Source organism: Rhinopithecus bieti, unplaced genomic scaffold (assembly GCF_001698545.2).
Source record: "Rhinopithecus bieti isolate Rb0 unplaced genomic scaffold, ASM169854v2 scaffold_65, whole genome shotgun sequence".
NCBI lineage: Eukaryota > Metazoa > Chordata > Mammalia > Primates > Cercopithecidae > Rhinopithecus > Rhinopithecus bieti.
Window position 1 is genome coordinate 3,344,155 of NW_016803344.1, and position 18,236 is coordinate 3,362,390.

At 44.6% G+C, this 18,236-nt stretch overlaps 1 protein-coding gene and 1 long non-coding RNA gene across 3 annotated transcripts in view; one reads left to right on the forward strand and one right to left on the reverse strand.

Annotated features, from left to right (window-relative positions):
• Positions 1-254: 254 nt before the first annotated feature.
• The window catches only part of CDS2 (CDP-diacylglycerol synthase 2), a 74,607-nt gene continuing 56,625 nt past the window's right edge, over positions 255-18,236 (reverse strand). Inside the window, exons 6-13 of the mRNA XM_017877916.1 lie at positions 15,827-15,885; positions 15,126-15,208; positions 13,217-13,304; positions 12,340-12,408; positions 11,327-11,479; positions 8,934-9,053; positions 8,277-8,380; positions 255-8,010 (exon numbers count right to left, since the gene is read on the reverse strand). Of these exons, the coding sequence (XP_017733405.1) occupies positions 7,878-8,010; positions 8,277-8,380; positions 8,934-9,053; positions 11,327-11,479; positions 12,340-12,408; positions 13,217-13,304; positions 15,126-15,208; positions 15,827-15,885 (809 nt within the window). The 3' untranslated portion in view covers positions 255-7,877. The remainder of the gene's footprint in view (positions 8,011-8,276; positions 8,381-8,933; positions 9,054-11,326; positions 11,480-12,339; positions 12,409-13,216; positions 13,305-15,125; positions 15,209-15,826; positions 15,886-18,236) is intronic.
• LOC108533337 (uncharacterized) lies at positions 11,100-17,369 on the forward strand. 2 transcript variants are annotated; one of them, XR_001886708.1, is made up of 5 exons: positions 11,100-11,184; positions 11,440-11,512; positions 12,322-12,468; positions 15,146-15,303; positions 16,999-17,369. It is a non-coding gene; the product is annotated as an uncharacterized LOC108533337 (long non-coding RNA). The 2 variants fall into 2 exon arrangements; XR_001886709.1 differs by lacking the exon at positions 12,322-12,468.

Sequence of the window (18,236 nt, forward strand, 5' to 3'; positions counted from 1 at the left end):
GAGAGCCTCAGGCAGAATGCCACCACCCAAGGGATGGCCCAGAAAAGGGACACGTAGAAAGAAGACCGAGGAGGAGCAACCAAGGGCAGGAGGAAAGCCAGGGGGGCAAGTTGCAAAGGCCAAGGACAGAGGGAGTCTCTAGAAGCAAGGGGTGGTCAGTAGCATCCTGGAAAGTAATGCTGGCTTCACATAAGTGACCAAACGTCCACATTCTTGGCCTTCCGCCACCCCACCATCAAAAACCACACATGATCTAGAATTTAATGTGTTTATTTGTGTAGTAGGAACATTCAGGTATATAAATAAGGTAAATGCTTTCCAATGTACAGTATATCATGTTCTTACATTGCATGGAAAAAGAACCTACATGTATTGTTCAACACGGATCACCAGTGCACAGAGATCAGCTGCATTTAGTGAAACACCAAGTTGGGGAAACGGCACAGCAGTAGCGCACAGGCACACACCTATCTGGGGAGGCCGTGGGGACTGTGACGTGGACTCTACAAACCGAGAGCTGCTTCAAGGTCGCCCATGTCTGAGTGGGGGAAAAGTGAATATTAACACCCGGGTTATCAGGGTGAGACAACTGAATTCCGTCATGTCCATCCACTTTACAAAGGGGCAGGGGACACCACGGAGAAACTGACCAGAAATGCTCTGCCCTGTCACAGAGGAGACAGGGCCAGGGCAGACACAGGGCTGACTGCTGGGAGGCACAGACGCTGGCAGTGATGGGGCCCATGGGATGCCTGGCACTCCCAGCACAGACAGCTCCCCAAAGCAGGTGGGGAGGCCCTTTCTGTGTCTGGGAACTTTTTAGTTAAACAAATCCTCAGAGTGGAATTAAGAAGGATGTCCACAGCTGTGCACAACTCAACCAGAAAAAAAACAAAAACCAAGGTTCCTAAGATCCTTCAACTGAGGCACTTTCCATCTGATCTTACCCTTCTGTTTTAGAAGGTATTAAATATCAATAAAAATTAAAACTTGTTATCAGTATCAACTCTAGAAGATAACCCATGGCTTCAAATCTCCCTGGATGGGTTCTCTGAGCCCAGATTTCTGGTCCTCAACTCACATGACATCCAGGGCCAGTGAGCGTTCAGCTGGCCTCTGTTAGAGTCTGCCCTCCACTGTGAGACTCCTGGCCCCTCCCTGGCCCTAGTATCCCTCCTGCTGCTGCCCCTAGGAGTCCTCCAGCTGGATAACAATAAACCAAACTGCTGTCTCCTAGTCCCTGACTTGTTCTCCTGACTCCTAGTCCTTTGGTTTCATCGGCCGCTGATGTCTGCTCAACTCTTCCCCTTTGTAATCAGCCCCTAGCACCCAGCGAGCATGATGTAAGACAGAAAAACGGTTTACTAAAGGCCAGAGCCCTGTGCATGGAGGATTTAAAAGAAACGCACCCAAAGGACACTCATAAAAACATGTATGCAGTCTGCCTGCCAGAAAACATTCTTAACCTCTTTTCTACTCTGGTGTTCCTTTAAGAAAAAACAGCATAAGCAGTACAAGAACCTAACGCAGGTGAAAAAAAGGCACCCAAACAGCAAGGACAGAGGTGGCTATGTGGATGATTATTGGCAAACAGTTTCACTACAGACAGAATCACCAGGTGGCTAATGCTTCTGAGTGCTTTATGCAGGGAAGGTCCTCTGGGGGCTGCAAAGGGCTAAGCCCTGCCCAATGCCCAGGACACCACTGCAAGGATATTCTCTGCTTGATTTCCAGAGGGCCCTTACCCCCATGAGTGGAGGCTTTCTATGGATACAAGGCCGCCTGGGTCCATTCAATGACACAGTGAGGGAGGAAGCACCAGGCCAGGCAAACACAAACCCAGAACGGCAAGAGGCCTCTGAGGGAAGCCTGGGATTGGCCCGTCACAGCAGCTGCTTCCTAGAAACCCCCACAACCATCTCCTGGTTCATGGCATCATCATGACTTCATTAATTCACTGAAACAGAGGGACCATTATTTCCACTCTTAATAGCAATGTGCTATTGGGTCCCACAAATATCCAGGAAATAATCCACAGTCAAACCAGTAGTTCAGTGTTATTATTCAACTGACCTAAGGATTCCATGGATCCTGTTAGCCAACACCATTCCTTCAAACTGAGGCGGCCTCCCCTCACACACACACGTGCCCCAACTCCCCATCCCCATTCAGAAAACTAAGTTCAAGAAACTCTTTTCATTAAGTCCTGTGCCTGTTCTCCCATCATTCATGAGTCACCCATTTGAGTCTTTGCTAACCTAGAATCTGGCAGAAACACCACACATCATGTGTCCTCAATGGGTCACCCACTTCTACCCTGTTACTACTTTTAAGAAGGAAACATGAAGCTCCAAATTGGCTGTGTCATAAGGATATGAGCAGAACTTCTAGGCTTTTAGTCCACATAATCCCCTACAAAGCAGGTTTCTGTTGTCCCATTCTTCTCTTCTTGGCCCCTGATGACATCCACCCATACAGGGAACTGCTGCAGGTTCCTGAGCTATGTGCACAGAGGACAGCCCTTGGCCAGAGCGGGAAGTGGGGTCCAGAGCGAGTCACAGACAGGCCCTCCCTGCCCAGAGTGGAGGCACCACCAGGCAGGAGGAGATGGCCTCCTTCCCACAAGCAGTCTAGACTGTGGGCAGAGGAGATGAGCTGGATTCTCAGGCCAGCCATTCCCACTAAGAATAGAACTTCTGCACACCCTCATATCCTCTTGCCTCGTTAGGCTGGCCTCTTAAATGGTGTGTGAAGCACCAAGATGCTGTAGAGGATGTTCAGGTTGGCCTGCTTCTCTCGGAGGGACCCAGACTGTGTGCAGGATGGTGGCAGTGCGGTGGCTGAGAATCCCATCTCTGGCATTGCACCAACGGAGGTCAAACTACCAGCTGAGCTCAACAAAAGTAACTGTGATTTATTGAGCGCTTACTATGTGCCAGGCATGGTACTACATGCTTACACGCATTACCTCGTTATATCCTCACAACCACACCGCGAAGAAGGTACTATTATCAGACCCAACTGCTTCAAGGTGGAAGCTTAGAGCAGTCTAGTAACCTGCCCACACCTAGGGTGATTTGATCCCAAAGTCGGTCTTAACCACTGCTCTCGGCCTCAGTCATACTGACTGCCTCAGTTTCCTCATCTATAAAATGGAGATAATAATGCCTAATCAAAGGTTGTTTTCTGGATTAAAAAAGATAACGTATGTAAACCCTTAGCACTATGCCTGGCACATATTAAGCACTATACTATTGCAATCCTTATTAATAAACACACTGATATCTCATTGGCTCAACAATAAAAAGAGAAGGCGACTCAGTAGGTAGGCATTTGATGGGAAAAGGAAGGGGAGGGTTGGGGAGGAGACAGGGTCTTTAAACAGCCAACGAATTTGAAACCCACTGGACATAAAACCCTAGACTTCACATATTCTGCCCCTCTATTCTCATAAATCATCCACATGACCTCAAAACTCCAACACTTCAGCATCCAAAGGATACCTCCTAAACTGCACTCAAAGTGCGTTGGGAAACATGGTCCCCATACAAACAGGTGACAGCCTTAATCAAGAGACAGCCCCAGGTGAGAACAGCTTCCATCCACCTGAGAGGCCAGGTAAGGCCACTGCTGGTCAACCTGAAAGGTAGGGGCACATTCAGATGGCAACAGCAGCCAGGACTTTTCTGAGAATAGGGCCCACCTTCTGCAGGGATGGGGATAAGGACAGTCCAGGCCCAAGAGAAGGTGGGCCAGGCAGAGCTCTGAGATAACAATCCTTTGTCACCACTTGGTTTAAACCCTAGCACTCCATGCAGGTTGTAGCACAAGGCCCCCACCCAATAAGAGAAAATGAATCAAGAAGTGAGAGCTGTTCATCTCTTTAAAAACTGGAAGCTGGGCAACTGTGTGGAGGGTAATAAAGGGAAAAGGAAGTTTGTTTTGACCAAGTCAGGGAAGAATATGAGGCTCTGCCCAAGTATTAGCCACCATCTTCAGGAGCCCAGAGTTTGTTCCACCTGCTCTTTGGAGCCCAGTGTTCCAAAGCACAAGTGAGAGTCCATCTGCAGCTTACTGTCTTGCAGTGTGTCCACAAAAGTCACCTGGACATCCTCCCCACCCTGACCTCAGAAGAACAGAAATCTGGGTTCAAGTGAAATTGTCCTCCCGACTCCACCCCTTTCTTAGCACATAATCACTGTGCAAGAAACGTGGGCCCAGATATGTTATGTTACTCTGGAAGATGAAAGACAACAGTGCCTAAGATATTACTAAAACAGGGAAAGGCTTCAGCAGTGACATACCACATTCAGTAAAGTGATGAAAATCTACTGCCTTGGACATGCATCTAGGACTGGCTTTGTAACTAACAAGACCCCTGCTTCACAGTTTTCTGAGCAAGGACGCTCTGTCCCAAGTCACTGATACCCTCCCACTACCCAACTCTGTCAACAGTGGAGATGAACCTGAGCTTTGGGAAACATGGTCCCCATACAAACAGGTGACAAGGGCTGAGCCAAGGGCTCAATGACAGTGTGAAGACCTCAACTCAAAGATCCATTCGAATAAGGCTCCAGTCGACTCAGCAACTAGCTCAGATCCAAATCACAAGGTCTGTGTAGTCTCCCTTAAAACATATTTTTGGGATTTTTTTGCATAAAATAGGTCAAGTTACAGGATAAAAACCCAGTGGAAAAAAATTCTATAAAAATGGTTTCAAAGTCCACCTGTGTAAAGTCAAAAGTTATATCCTCCCCAATGAAAGAGATTAGTTTCAAAGGATGTGAAACTAGTTCTCATACGTTATAGGGCTGTACAATACTAAGAGTAATTACATTTTAAATGTAAAATACTGTAGCTATTAAAATGCTCAGAATATGAAACAAGTTGCCTAAGAGGGTTTCACTTTCAGGAGTAAAACATAAATGGAACCTTTTTGAATACTAAGAGCAGCTAAAAGGGCGACATGCACACACACAAAAGGCAAAGACTTGGCACCCTGTGAGCAGTCATGAGCAGAGCTCCCAGGGGCTGGGTGGTGCCCATCAGCCCTGGTTTCTATGACCCCCTTGTTCCACCAGGCAGGAGCCAACAGCAATTTAAGCTCCCACCTGGCTCAGGCCACACCTCCTGAGCTAGAGGGAAGGAAACTGCAATACCTCGGTGTACTCACACCACATTCACAAAAGCAAGAAGGGCTGGGGGACCCTCCAGGTGTCCTGTGGGTAAAGTGCAGGATAGAGTGAGCCCTGACTCCACCACGCTACACTGGGGAAGCTCCCTGCCTGGTAAGGTGCTCCTGACTCTCACCCAGGGTAAGAAGGTTGTTGTGAGAATGTAGGGATAGAAGTTGGAAAGTAAAGCAAAAGTCTCTGAATCAGGATTATGCAGTATTTATGAATACATAAACAAATGAGAAGCATAAAACCACACATGGAAGTGATAAACAGGGAACTCACGACAAGGAAGGGCACACAGTTGCAGTCACATTTTATTTCTGACCAAAAAAAATGGGTCTAAAGCAAGTGATGCCATTCATTAAGATCTGAATGTATATACGTAAAAATGGTTTCTTGAATCTTGTCTGTGAATAGGAGAGAGAGAAACATTGTGCTATACGGACACAAGGCTGCGGTGCTCTCCCAGCTACCTGACAAAAATTCTTCATCTCCAGAAAGCATGCAGGGGAAATCAGAAAATAAAACACAAGCTGACCCTCTGGCCTGCCTGCTGGCAGCTCTAGTGAGCACTCAGCTTTGGCTTCCTAGGACCCCCCTTCCCCACCCCACCCCCCACCAAGTGACCACTTCCACAAGTGAACATGAGCCTTGCCCAGTATGCTCGGCTCCCTGATCCCAAAGGCAGCCCTATTCAAAAGCAGGTCTCTGCAGCTGGGCCCCAGCTGAGACTCCCTCCTCTCGAGGAGCCCACCATATGCCCACAATGGGACAAAAGAGACAAATGAGGAGCCCTTTGGTATCTAGTTTGGTGATCAAGGTTCCTTCTTCAATCTGAAAACTACAGTTTCATTATTGATCACCTTTACTGTTTGGGTGTGCTGCTGAGAGGATAAGCATGTAAGGGCCTGAAAATACTTCCTGTTTGGGGGGTGCCCAGGACCTCACTCAACGAGCCTCTACTGGCATGAACTTGCCCAGCCAGAATCACAGAAGAGTGGAACTGGGAGTAGCTCTGAAAAAGGGGCCCTTGAGAGTGACGCATCCTGCCTGGGGTCACACAGCCAGTACTGAAATGAAACCCCTTGTAATAACACGTTTTGTTTTTAAGGGGCCTTGGACCTGAACTTTTACTCATGGAAATAAAAGTTCAGCAGAAAGAAGCCGATTCAGCCCTGCACACATGTGGGAAGTCACTCAAGGGTGTGTGAGCTGAAACATCCCGAAGACTCCATCCTCTGCTGGACGCTCTAGAGACCTGGGCTGACTGTGCACTTTCAGGGAGGCAGTGAGGCTGATTTACAAACAAAGACACCACAAACCAGCACTAGACCAAGGTGCTGAAGCAAATCATTACACCCTCATTGGCAATGAAAACATCCATGGCACCGAATAATTTAATATATTTGGGCACCAAGTTCTCTCTCCGGCACTCCATTGCTTATTGGCCTGACAAAGAACTAATCTGTCCTCCCAAAGTCAATCTCACCCCTGAAATTAGGGAGGGGAAAAAAAATCACAGTTTAAGCAAACAACAACAACAAAAGGTCCCCAGTACAATATAAACTACATTTAAACTGGTCACATTATATAAAAAGTGTGCATTTAATCTTCAAAATAGTCAAGCCTCTAATCAGGTTAGGTTTTCCATAGTTTTAAGCAGGACTTTGTGGTTTTAGTGAAGAAGTCATGGTACAATTGAAATCACTGTAAGAAATAAGTAACGTTTAAAACAAACACAGACACACACACTCCTCTTAAGAGTTATATATACACAACACAGCAGCTACATGGGTGTTCAGGCAAAGGGTGCATGAACGAGAAGCCCTCTGCTCCCTGCCTGATGAGAAAGTCCCCAGAAAGGATTCAGCAGCAGAAAGTCTACAGCACATACGTGGATGGCATCATCCCTGAAAACACACAGTTAGGTGGACTGACCTACAGGAGACACTGGAGCCTAGACATGTGGGAAAGGGCTCAGTTACAGTACATCCTACTGCATACACTTGAAATATTACAGTGTGTTTTTTCTCCAGACTACTATAAATAATTTTTCGTGCTTTCTGAAAAAAATAAAAACTGAAACTTTCTTTCAGTCTGTGATGAAGGTGAACCCATCTTATAAAGCAGAGCTTATTTACATTCTGCAGGATTTTGGTGTGGATGGACAGAAGGCTTATCTGGTTAGTAAGCCTCCATTCCTCCGACCTACAGAAGGCAACTCTCCTGCAGCTCCAAGCAGGGATTTCTAGAAAAGACCAGGTGTACAAAACATCCAAGCTGTGCCTCCCCCCACAGGTGGGGAAGTCCCCTGATTTGGTTGGACACAGATGAATGTCTGTGTTTGACTGAGCCCAGAAACAGTTCAATTGATAGGGGCTGGAACCACCAAGAAAACAATCCTGACCTGGGCAACACTGTCTTCCAGATAAATACTTTTGTTTTAAAAAAATCCTAATGGTTTTACAACCCATGACTTCTTTCCAACTCAAAGCTGTAGTTTACTCACAATGCAAATTCTAAACACATAGACTGCTGTATGTACAGATTTGTTGAACCCACAAATAAAAAATACCCTACAAAAAAAAAAAAAGACAGTGAGTTGAAGCCTCATCATTGTCTAAGTCACACCAGCTGGGCTTGCCTTGGAGACCTGTCCCCGCTCAGTTCCGCTCCTGTTCTTTTGGCCCTGGGTGGCCCCTATTCGTCCTCTGTGGCGGATGTCAGCATCCCCTTGTCGATCAGATGAGACCGCAGCGTGTTGAAGATATGGAGCTGCTGATCTGGCCGTAAGGTCAGGAACTGCTGAATCAGTTTGCTTGGGTTAGGGCCTCTGGAACAGAATGTGAAGAAACAGCACTGAGCTGGGCCCCGGAAGCTTCCAGGGCCTGATTATCCGAGTGGCTGCTCTGATCTCTGGATCAGAGAGTTATCTATTAACAGATGGCAGGAGAAGGCCTCAGAAAATCCGTAAGCAGCAACAACTGAAAATTGCATTATTTGGGATGCTTTTCACTAGAACTGAGATGCTGCTAAAATTCTAGAATTGCACCGTACTTAAAAATCCACCAACTTGGTTCAGATGGAAAGGTACTATACCTGATAAAACTGGCGATGTATACATTGACAAAGGTGGCCATCAGATACTGGCAGTCAAAGCGATCCATGATACCTCCATGGCCAGGAATGGTATTGGCAAAGTCCTGTTAGAGGCAAGTGGAGGACGGGTGAACTTGGGCTCAGCCACTGATCAGTCCCAACCTAATGGTCCCACCCCAATGTCTGGCTTCTGTCCTGAGTAGCTGAGGGCAACAGAAGGTGAGAAGTATTAAATCTACTGGTGAGGCTATATTAGGACATAATTTTACTGCATTACAAAATGTTCTTATTTCATTTACTTAATAAAGACAGGAGTCTTGCTATGTTGCTCAGGCTAATTTTGAACTCCTAGCCTCAAGTGATCCTCCCAGCTTGGCCTCTTAAAATGCTGGGGTTACAGACATGAGCCAATGCCTGGCCCAAAATGTTCTTTTGAAGAAAACTATTATTAACAAATAAACTGAAAAACGACGATTGCATTTTCCTGAGAATAATGTATTGTTATTAACTCACCTAAATTCAGTGCATGGGTCAAGATCACACATTAAATGCCAGGGTGTGTAGCCCAGTGTTTTGGAGGGGGCAGGGAAGGGGGAGAAAGGCAGAAGATGGGTGAGGAGGGAGTGAGATGAGAGGAACGCAAGAGGGTTTTCCTACTTTGATTTTAAAGGCTCGTTTGAATCCACTTGCGAAGAATCCTCCAAAGGGGCCAATGAGCGAGGCAAAGGTGGAGAGGGCGATGCTGTGAATCTGGAAGGGGTACATCCGGACCGTTTTCTGAGGAGAGTAAATGAAGTAAAAGTTAAGGTGCGTACACGCCCAGTGTTAATGGTTTGAGTTGTCAACTCATGTTGAAATTTGACCCCCATTGTAGCCTCACTGGGAGGTGATGCCTAGTGGGAGGTGTTTGGGTCTCAGGGACAAATCCCTCATAAATGGCTTGGTGCCTTTCTCCTGGTAGTGGGTTCTCTCTGTCAAAAGACGAGATGAGCACTGGCAAATGGGTTGTTATGAAATGATGAAGCCCCTGGTTTTCCTCTTTGCATGTCTGCTTCCACCTTTGACCTTCTCCGCCATGTTACAATGCAGCACAAAAAGCCCTCACCAGAGGCCAGGCAGCAGCCAATGCCACACTTCTCGCACTTCCCAGCCTGCAGAAACAAGCTAAGTAAACCTCTTTTCTTTATAAATTACCCAGCCCCAAGTGTTCTATCAACACTATATTGTTATAATATACCTATAATATATAATGTGTAAATATATAATAATGTTATAACAACAGACAGACCAAGACATCCAACCTCATAACTCTTTATGAAACTAATTGCATATATGTAGGTTTTAAATCAATAAAAGGAGTGAATTTTCCCATTTTATAAATTTCTAATATCAAAGTTAATGGAAAACATTAAAACATTCTGCATTCAATCTGTGGCAACATGCTGTTTTAGTGGAATTATATAAAGAAAATCCAGCCTTACACAGATACATAGTTGAAAAGAGTATTTTAGTCATAGTCTCAGATGGTTTTGGGTATTCTCTGACACTACACCAGAGCTTGACAAGCAGTCATTTCTTGAATATTAGGTGTGATATGGAATCCAGAATTCTATCAATGTATTTTGTTCTCTCTTACATTAAAATCCATTGGTCTATCTTATGCTTGAATGGATCTTTTACCCATGCATGACTATATAGCACCGTGCATCAGCCATTTTGAAAATAATGGTTCACTGAGTTATGTAAATCTTCCAAATATAGACACATTTCATTATACAGTGTCAAATGTTTGTTTTTCTCATGTGATCAACACACACACACACACACACACACACGTACGTTAAGAATCATCACAGACCTCATCAGAAAAGGCTTTAAGTATTAGGAAGTTGTCAAGTTCACACTGGCAGGTTAAGTTTCCCAAAATTCTAATGTTCATTTGAAAGCCAAATTTTATCCTTGGTAACAATTACTGTCAGTCATTTTTCTTTTTTTCTTTTTTTTTTTGAGACAGTCTCACTCGGTTGCCCAGTCTGGAGTGCAGTGGTGCGATCTCGGCTCACTGCATCCTCCGCCTCCTGGGTTCAAGCAACTCAACCTCCCGAGTAGCTGGGATTACAGGCACACGCCACCACGCCCAGCTAATTTTTTGTATTTTTAGTAGAGACAGGGTTTCGCCAGTTCCAGACTGGTCTGGAACTCCTGACCTCAAGAGATCTACCTGCCTCAGCCTTCCAAAGTGCTGGGATTTCAGGTGTGAGCCACCATGCCTAGCCTCAGTCATTTTCTTTAAAGTGATAGGCTCACTTCATTTCTTTTCAAGAAAATTGTCTGCCAAATACCCAAGTCTGAAAAATTATAATTTGTTTGTTCTTTCCAAGTAAAATTTACTTTCTTTTCTAGAAAAAAGCACCTAATTCAGTTCACAAGTCAAACAACTGCACACCTGCTTTCCCTTTAGGCAAGCACTGTACTGCAGTACTTAGCAGAAATGTTTTACACATACTTCCCATTTCAGTAGAGTATTAAAAAGGTGTGTATACAAAGGTCAAGATTTAACAAAATTAGTAACTTTACTATTTCACAGACATTCATTAGAAGAACTGGCCTGTTTGTACTGTGAGTGTGTGGCATTAGGAACCCACTGCCTTAACTCACGCAAAGGCATCAGCAGTTTTAACCACTGTTGCTTTTGCGCGTATCACAGCAAATGTCAACACAATGAAAAAGGCAAATAATGTCACAGTCTAATTATGAAAGAGTTGTGACCTCACAGACCCCCCACACTACCCCTGCAACTAAAAGGATCCCACAGCCTTCCAGGGATCCACAGAACACACTTTGAGAACCACTGGTCTAAACGATCTGACTTTGGGGGAAACGTCTTCTGCCTGTACCCCAACCTGGCGTGAGCAATTCTCCCTCATCCTGGGGCTTACAGCTTTGGGAAGGAGGAAGCTAGCTTTTTTTGGAAGGCAGGTGGTGGAGGGGGATCTCTCTTTGTAGCCACTGTCCACAGAGGCCGCTGACCCCCTGTGAGTGGCACATACCCAACCAATGACTGACTGGATCACCCCAGGAATGTTGTACTCCTGCAGGCGAAACAGGTCTGAGGGCTCACAGTCCACAGTGAAGCTGTTGGTGTCGTTGTTGTACTCCACAGGGCAGACGAAGCATCTGTACCCGGACATCACATAGGACAGCTGAGGAGGAATAACAGAGAGACTGGCAAGGAGGTAAGTTCCAGCCATCCAGCCTAGACACTGGCACCTGGTTTGGCCATGTTCCTCAGGGTGCCCAGTACCCTGCTAACTGCAAGCTATGTGCTCAGTGGTTCATGTTTTACCATACATATTTTACCCCAATTAAAAAAAAAAAAAGGCTCATGACCCATCAAGGTTACACATAGGCACCCAAACACCTATGCCCCGAAAGAATCTGGGAAAACCTGAAGGGACTGGGGCAAAAAACTATAGGAAGACTCTCCCCATTTGGGGAGCTAGGACCACTTTCCTCGGAATCTCTGAACTCAGTGATAACTGGACAGAGGCCATGGGGAAGGGGCACAGTGAAATTCAGACCTCAGGAGGAACAAGGCTGGAAAGCAACAAAGCTGGGTGGGGAGCACTGAGAGGCAGTCAGACAGTGCTGAAGAAGGAGGACTGGCCCAGGGGTCAGAAGCAGAGAATGGTGTTCTGGAAAGGGTGGGAAGATCACCCACCTCTGGGCAAGGCACATGTAGGAGAAAAGCTGTGTATCTCATCTTCCCTTGGGTGCCCTCACCCTGACCTTGGAACATCAAATGCCTGACAAGAAGGCTACCTGCTGATGTCACCGTGCCTGGGCGTGAGAGGGCACAGAAGGTGCTCTCCAACTGCTAGCACCCTGCCTGAAAGCTGGTGGATGGCTGGCATGGCCAGTGGCCCTCTTCAGGGCAAGGTTGCCATTCAGCAGGACAGAGTCCTGGTCTCCAAAGACACTCTCTAGCTCTGGACAGGGCTTGGAAGGTGGTGTGAGGCCTCTGTCCACCCAATCCCTCACACAGCTAGAAGCCACCACCTACCAGAAGGCCAAACACCACAGTAGCAAAGAAGCCCCCAATGAAGCCTTCCCAGGTCTTCTTCGGGGACAGCTGTGGACAGAGAGCAAGTTCTCAGCAAAGGATGTTTTGATAACTACAGCTTTGGGAACAGTAAGTACTTGTTAAGAACCTTTCTTTCATAAAACCCCATTTTCTTAACCATGTCACCTTCCAAAGCTCCCCCAAATATGGTTTCCTTGTTCCCTACCTTATACCCTCCCTTTGGTTCCCTTTCTGTTTCAATCAGTCACTTGAATAGTTTTATATTACAAAACTATATACTAATTAAACGACTACACTCAAATCCAGATCAAAGTCCCAAAAAATGTGTCCCCAAAAAAAGATTATATAAATCTGTAAAAATATTTTCCTTTCTTCTTTTTTCAAGACATGATCTTGCCCCGTCAGTCAGGCTGGAGTGTAGTGGCACTATCACAGCTCCCTGAAGCCTCAACCTCCTGGGCTCAAGAGATCCTCCCATCTCAACCTCCCAAGGAGCTGGGACTACAGGTGCATGCCACCACCATGCCCGGCTAATTTTTAAATATTTTAGTAAAGACACGGCCTATGTTCCCCAGGCTGGTTTTGAACACCTGGCATCAAGCAATCCTCCTGCCTCAGCATGCCAAAGTCCTAGGATTACAGGAATGAGCCACCATGCCCAGCCTATTTTCTTTATTATCTTTTTTTTTTTAATCAGTTGTCAGTGTTTTCCTTTGGCCTTTCTCCAGGATGACAGGAAGACATGGCCACAATACAACACAGCAAGATTTCTTCTGTCTGCCAGGCTGATCTACTCACATTGAGAGCACCACCCTCCCCCTCACAGTGGTATTTCACATTAGGGTAATCCATTTACCTTGATGAGTGGGGTCCGACCAAAGAAAAAGCCAAACATATAGGCCATGATGTCATTACAGATCACACAAGATATGGGGACAATGAACCTAGAAATGAACCAAAGTAAGGATCAACTCAACCAAGGTGACAGTGCCTCAAGAGTACACAAAACAGTGCCATTCTTAAATTCCAGTACCAAAATCACCCATAAAATTCTGGTAACCCATTAAGGAGTAAGTTAAAAACATAAAAATACCAAAAAAGTCATACCTAGCACCTGACACAAAGTACACATTCAAGTGTTTACTGAATGACTACTGAATAAGTGGAGGTTGCAAACTAAAAGGTTATGTCCTTTTTTTCATGATAAAGAAATATACATAAACGATGATAGAAATTTAATTTTAAAAGGAACAAAAGTTTTCCTTCTTTCCCCTATCCCTATCTCCATTCCCAAAATAACCACTCCTAATCGTTTCTAATTTTATTTTTCTAGTGGTTACCTCCCCAATTCTAAATAATACGCTTTAATGTCCAATTACTGACTTTTTTGCTGTTTATTACTAGCTCTAGTAGGCCCTACCTTTCCCTAGGACTGTATTGAGCATGAAACCCCAATATGCACAGCTAGATTTCCTCTCTCCCCACTCCCCAGTCATCCTCACTATGAAAGAGGTGGTTTCCACACTTGCACTCTCTCTCTCCTCACTCTCCACGCTGACACTTTTTAAAAGGTTCTTTGATTACTGTTTTTTGTTTTGTTGTTTTTTTGAGACAGAGTCTCTCTCTGTTGCCCAGGCTGGAGTGCAGTGACACAATCTCGGCTCACTGCAACCTCCCCCCCCAGGTTAAGTGATTCTCCTGCCTCAGCCTCCCGAATAGCTGGGATTACAGGTGCCTGCCACCATGCCCAGATAATTTTTTGTATTTTAGTAGAGACGGGGTTTCACTATGTTGGTCAGGCTGGTCTTCAACTCCTGACCTCATGAAATTTAATTGTAAAAGGAACAAAAGTTTTCCTTCTTTCCCCATCCCTATCTCCATTCCCAAAATAACCACTTCTAATCATTTCTAATTTTATTTTCTAGTGGTTACCTCCCCAATTCTAAATAATATGTTTTAGTTATTTAATATTTAATTATTTAATATCCAGCCTCCCAAAGTGCTGGATTACAGGCGTGAGCCACCGCACCCGGCCTTTTACCTTTTCACTAAGATCACCTAGCTGCTTTGGTTGGCCAGTGGTTTCTATCAATGCTGACAGATGAAACCACTGCATTTTTGAAATAAAATTCACTCAGTATTTGCATATTATTCCCTTGACACACTGCCAGATTCTATTTGCTAATATTTTATTTAGAATGATTTATCTATAATCGTAGCAGAAATGGGTTTATCATTCCTGCTTCTCTCTCCTCATCAGCTTTGGTATAAAGGTTAGATAAAACTCAGCTGTTAACCCATTTGGTCCTGTTTCTTTTTCCAGATATGGAATCTTACATAATTTTCAAAGCTCATTTAAAGTTATTGATCTATTCACGTTTTCTTCTTCATGACTTTTAGTACACAATTTGCCAAGAAATCATGAATATTTCCTCTAGGTTTTCAAATCTGTTGCCATACATGTTGCATTGTCTTTGCGTCTTTAAATATTCCTGTACCTGTTAGTCTAGAACAGTGGTTCTCAGAGCCTGGGTCCTGTCCAGCAATATCAGCACCACCCAGAAATGTATTAGAAATTCAAATTCTCAAGCCTACCCCAGATCTAATGAATCAAAAACTCAGGGGTGGGGCTCAGCAATCTGTGTTGTAAGGAGCCCTGCAGAGGATTCTAATGTGGCTCAAGGTGACAGCTACTGGCTTAGAGGGTATCTGTACATGAGAAACATTCACAAAATAAAAGGGAAAATCCACCTCCCAACTCTCACCAGATCATTCCTTCAAATAGGTTGTGGATAACAAGATGTGACTGTGTTACAACAATCAGCAGGGTCACATGGGTCCAGCCAAACTGCAAAAAAAGAAAAATAAACACTACTTACCAGTTTACCTTGAAAGTAACTTCAAAGAACAATCAGTACCAAATAGAAAATTGCTGAGAAACAGGTAGGAAAAATATCTGCTTTTGTATCTGACTTATTGAAAGTGAACAGGTAAGATCAGGCTTCTGAGAGTAACACTTTGTCCCCCATAGCCCACTAGTGAGTGAGCTCTCCCATCCTCTGAAAGCCTGGGTATTTTCCATTTTCTTAGTAGTTATTGAACACCTGGAGCACTCAGAGAGGAGCTGTTCTCTAGTGAGTCAGGGAATAAGCGGTAGCAAGTGATGTACCAGACAGGACATCTGTGGCAATGTCTGAAGCTTCAGCTTGTGCCTTCTCTGGAACCCACCTCAGGGTCCTAGTGGAGAGGCTGCTTAAGGTGTAAGTTAAGTAACAGTGACTGGGTCTAAGTCAATGTAAAGTCGTTAAACCTAAATGGGCATTCTTCCTTCATGCTCTAGATCCTTACAGATCAGACCATGTTCCTGAGTTTTGATTTGTCACAGAAAGCATGAAAGCCTTGTTGAGTTCCTGAAAAACTTCATTTAAATCAAGAATTCTGACACACACACATGCATTTCCTTTACCATGTAGAACTGCAGTCGATAATGCTTCTTGACCAGACTCAGTACAAACATGCAGAATCCTAGTTTGAGGTGGGAGGAGAAAAGAAAAATGAATTATGTTCTGCATTTATCTTTGCCCTTCTTTAGCTATGTTAAGTGGTTCTCTGGCTGATTTATTCCCAACAGCTAACCAGTGCACAATGTCAAAGCCCAGGGGAGGAAAACAGTATCCAGATAAAGTCACAAGGAAAAAATAACTCCTCCAAAACAGTAAAAGGAAGGCAATATTTTATAGTCATGCAGACCACACTAAACTTAGAACATGGTTCATCAGATAGGAATGTTTATTCCTAGAACAGGGACCAGCAAACAGGGGTCAGGCCAGCTGCTTGTTTTTATAAAGTTTTATTCAAACACAGTTATGTCCATTTGTTTACATATTGTCTATGGCTGCTTTCAAGCTGCAACTCAGCAGAACTGAGTACAGTCATGCTCTGAACAACGAGGTTCTGGTCTACAACAGACCACATATGCAACAACGGTTCCCTAAGATTATAATACCCATTAGATTGTAATACCATAAGATTTACTAACTACCATATAGTACCTTTTATATGTTTAGATACACAAATACTTACCATTGTGATATAATTGACTACAGTATTTATTTAGTAAAGTAACATGCTGTACAGGTTTCTACTCTAAGAGAAATAGACTACACATTATAGCCTAGGTGTATAGGAGGCTATATCATCTAGGTCTGTGTAAGTTCACTCTACGATGTTTGCACAATGACAAAAATCACAACAATGCATTTCCCAGAACGTAGCCCATCATTAAACGATGCATGGCTGTAATTGCAAGAAAGACCCTATGGTCCCCAAAGCCTAAAATATTTACTGTTTGGAACTTTAATAAAAAGTTTGCAGGCTACTGTGCCTACAGAGTAGCAATTCTTTTATTCCTTTACTTTCTTAATAGACTTGCTTTCACTTTACTCCATAGACTCGCCCCAAACTCTTTCTTGTATGAAATCCAAGAACATTCTCTCGGGGTCTGGGTCTGGACCCCTTTCTGGTAACATCTTTCTGGTGAACCCCAAAGGGACAATACTGAGGAGACCCCCCCCCCCAACCCAAAGGAAATAGACTGCAGCACTGATTGGCTGACTTTTTTTTTTTCCTGCAATTTAGACTGTTTGTTCCTGTGAACCAACCAGTGATCTCTGGCTGCAGCTCAGAAGAAACAAGAGGGACTGGTGATGTAAAAATCTGCATCAGTATTCTAATTCTGGGAACATATTGCAGTCAGCTACCGACTCCATATCAGCTTGGTTCCAACAACTACCCAGTTCGTGGAAAGCCTTCTTTAGTTTACTTGGGATAGTTTTGCTTATTTTGCTTTACTGATATGGAATATATTGCTGTTGTACTATTTGTGTAGGAATGCAGGATAAGCTTACTCAATGTTCTCTTAAACACTTACAAAATCTTGCAGATATCACTTTGTGTCCCAGTTGTGAATGGCCCTCACCATACTGACACTTTCTGACTGAGCTCCTCTCTATCCTGAATACGAGAGACCTTGATAGGTAGGCAGGAATATCATTGCCCCTAATCAGCCTGAAGAAGTTACAGAGGATGGATCTTCATCCCTCTGCAACCCTTAGGATTAAGGGTTCTCTTATAAAAGTGATGGGGGAAATGTCAGAGGCATTTGCACTAGAGCAACTCCATCTTGAATAGGAGCTGGGTAGAATCAGGCTGAGACCTATGGGGCTGCATTCCCAGACAGTTAGGCATTCTAAGTCACAGGATGAGACAGGAGGTCGCACAAGATACAGGTCATAAAGACCTTGCTGAGAAAACAGTTTGCAGTAAAGAAGCCAGCCAAAACCCTCCAAAATCAATATGGCAAAGAGAATGACCTCTGATCGTCCTCATTGCTACACTCCAATCAGTGCCATGGCAGTTTACAAATGCCATGGCAATGTCAGGAAGTTACCCTATATGATCTAAAAAAGGGAGACATGAATAATCCACCGTTTGTTTAGCATATAATCAAAAAATAACCATAAAAATGGGCAACCAGAAGCCCTTGGGGCTGCTCTGCCTATGGGGTAGCCATTATTTTATTTCTTTACTTTCTCTAATAAACTTGCTTCCTCTTAAAAAAAAAAAGGGGGGGGGGCCGGCGCCGTGGGGCTCAAGCCTGTAATACCCGCACTTTTGGAGGCGAGGTCAGGAGATCGAGACTGCGATTGTGTTGTATGCGATCCTGGCGTAACACGGTGAACTTGTCTACTGAAAAACTACAAAAAAACTAGCCGGCGAGATGGCGGCGCCTGTAGTGCGCCCTATGCTACCGTGGGAGGGCTGAGGCAGGAGGAAATGGCGGTGAACCCGGGAGTGGGGAGCTTGCAGTGAGCTGG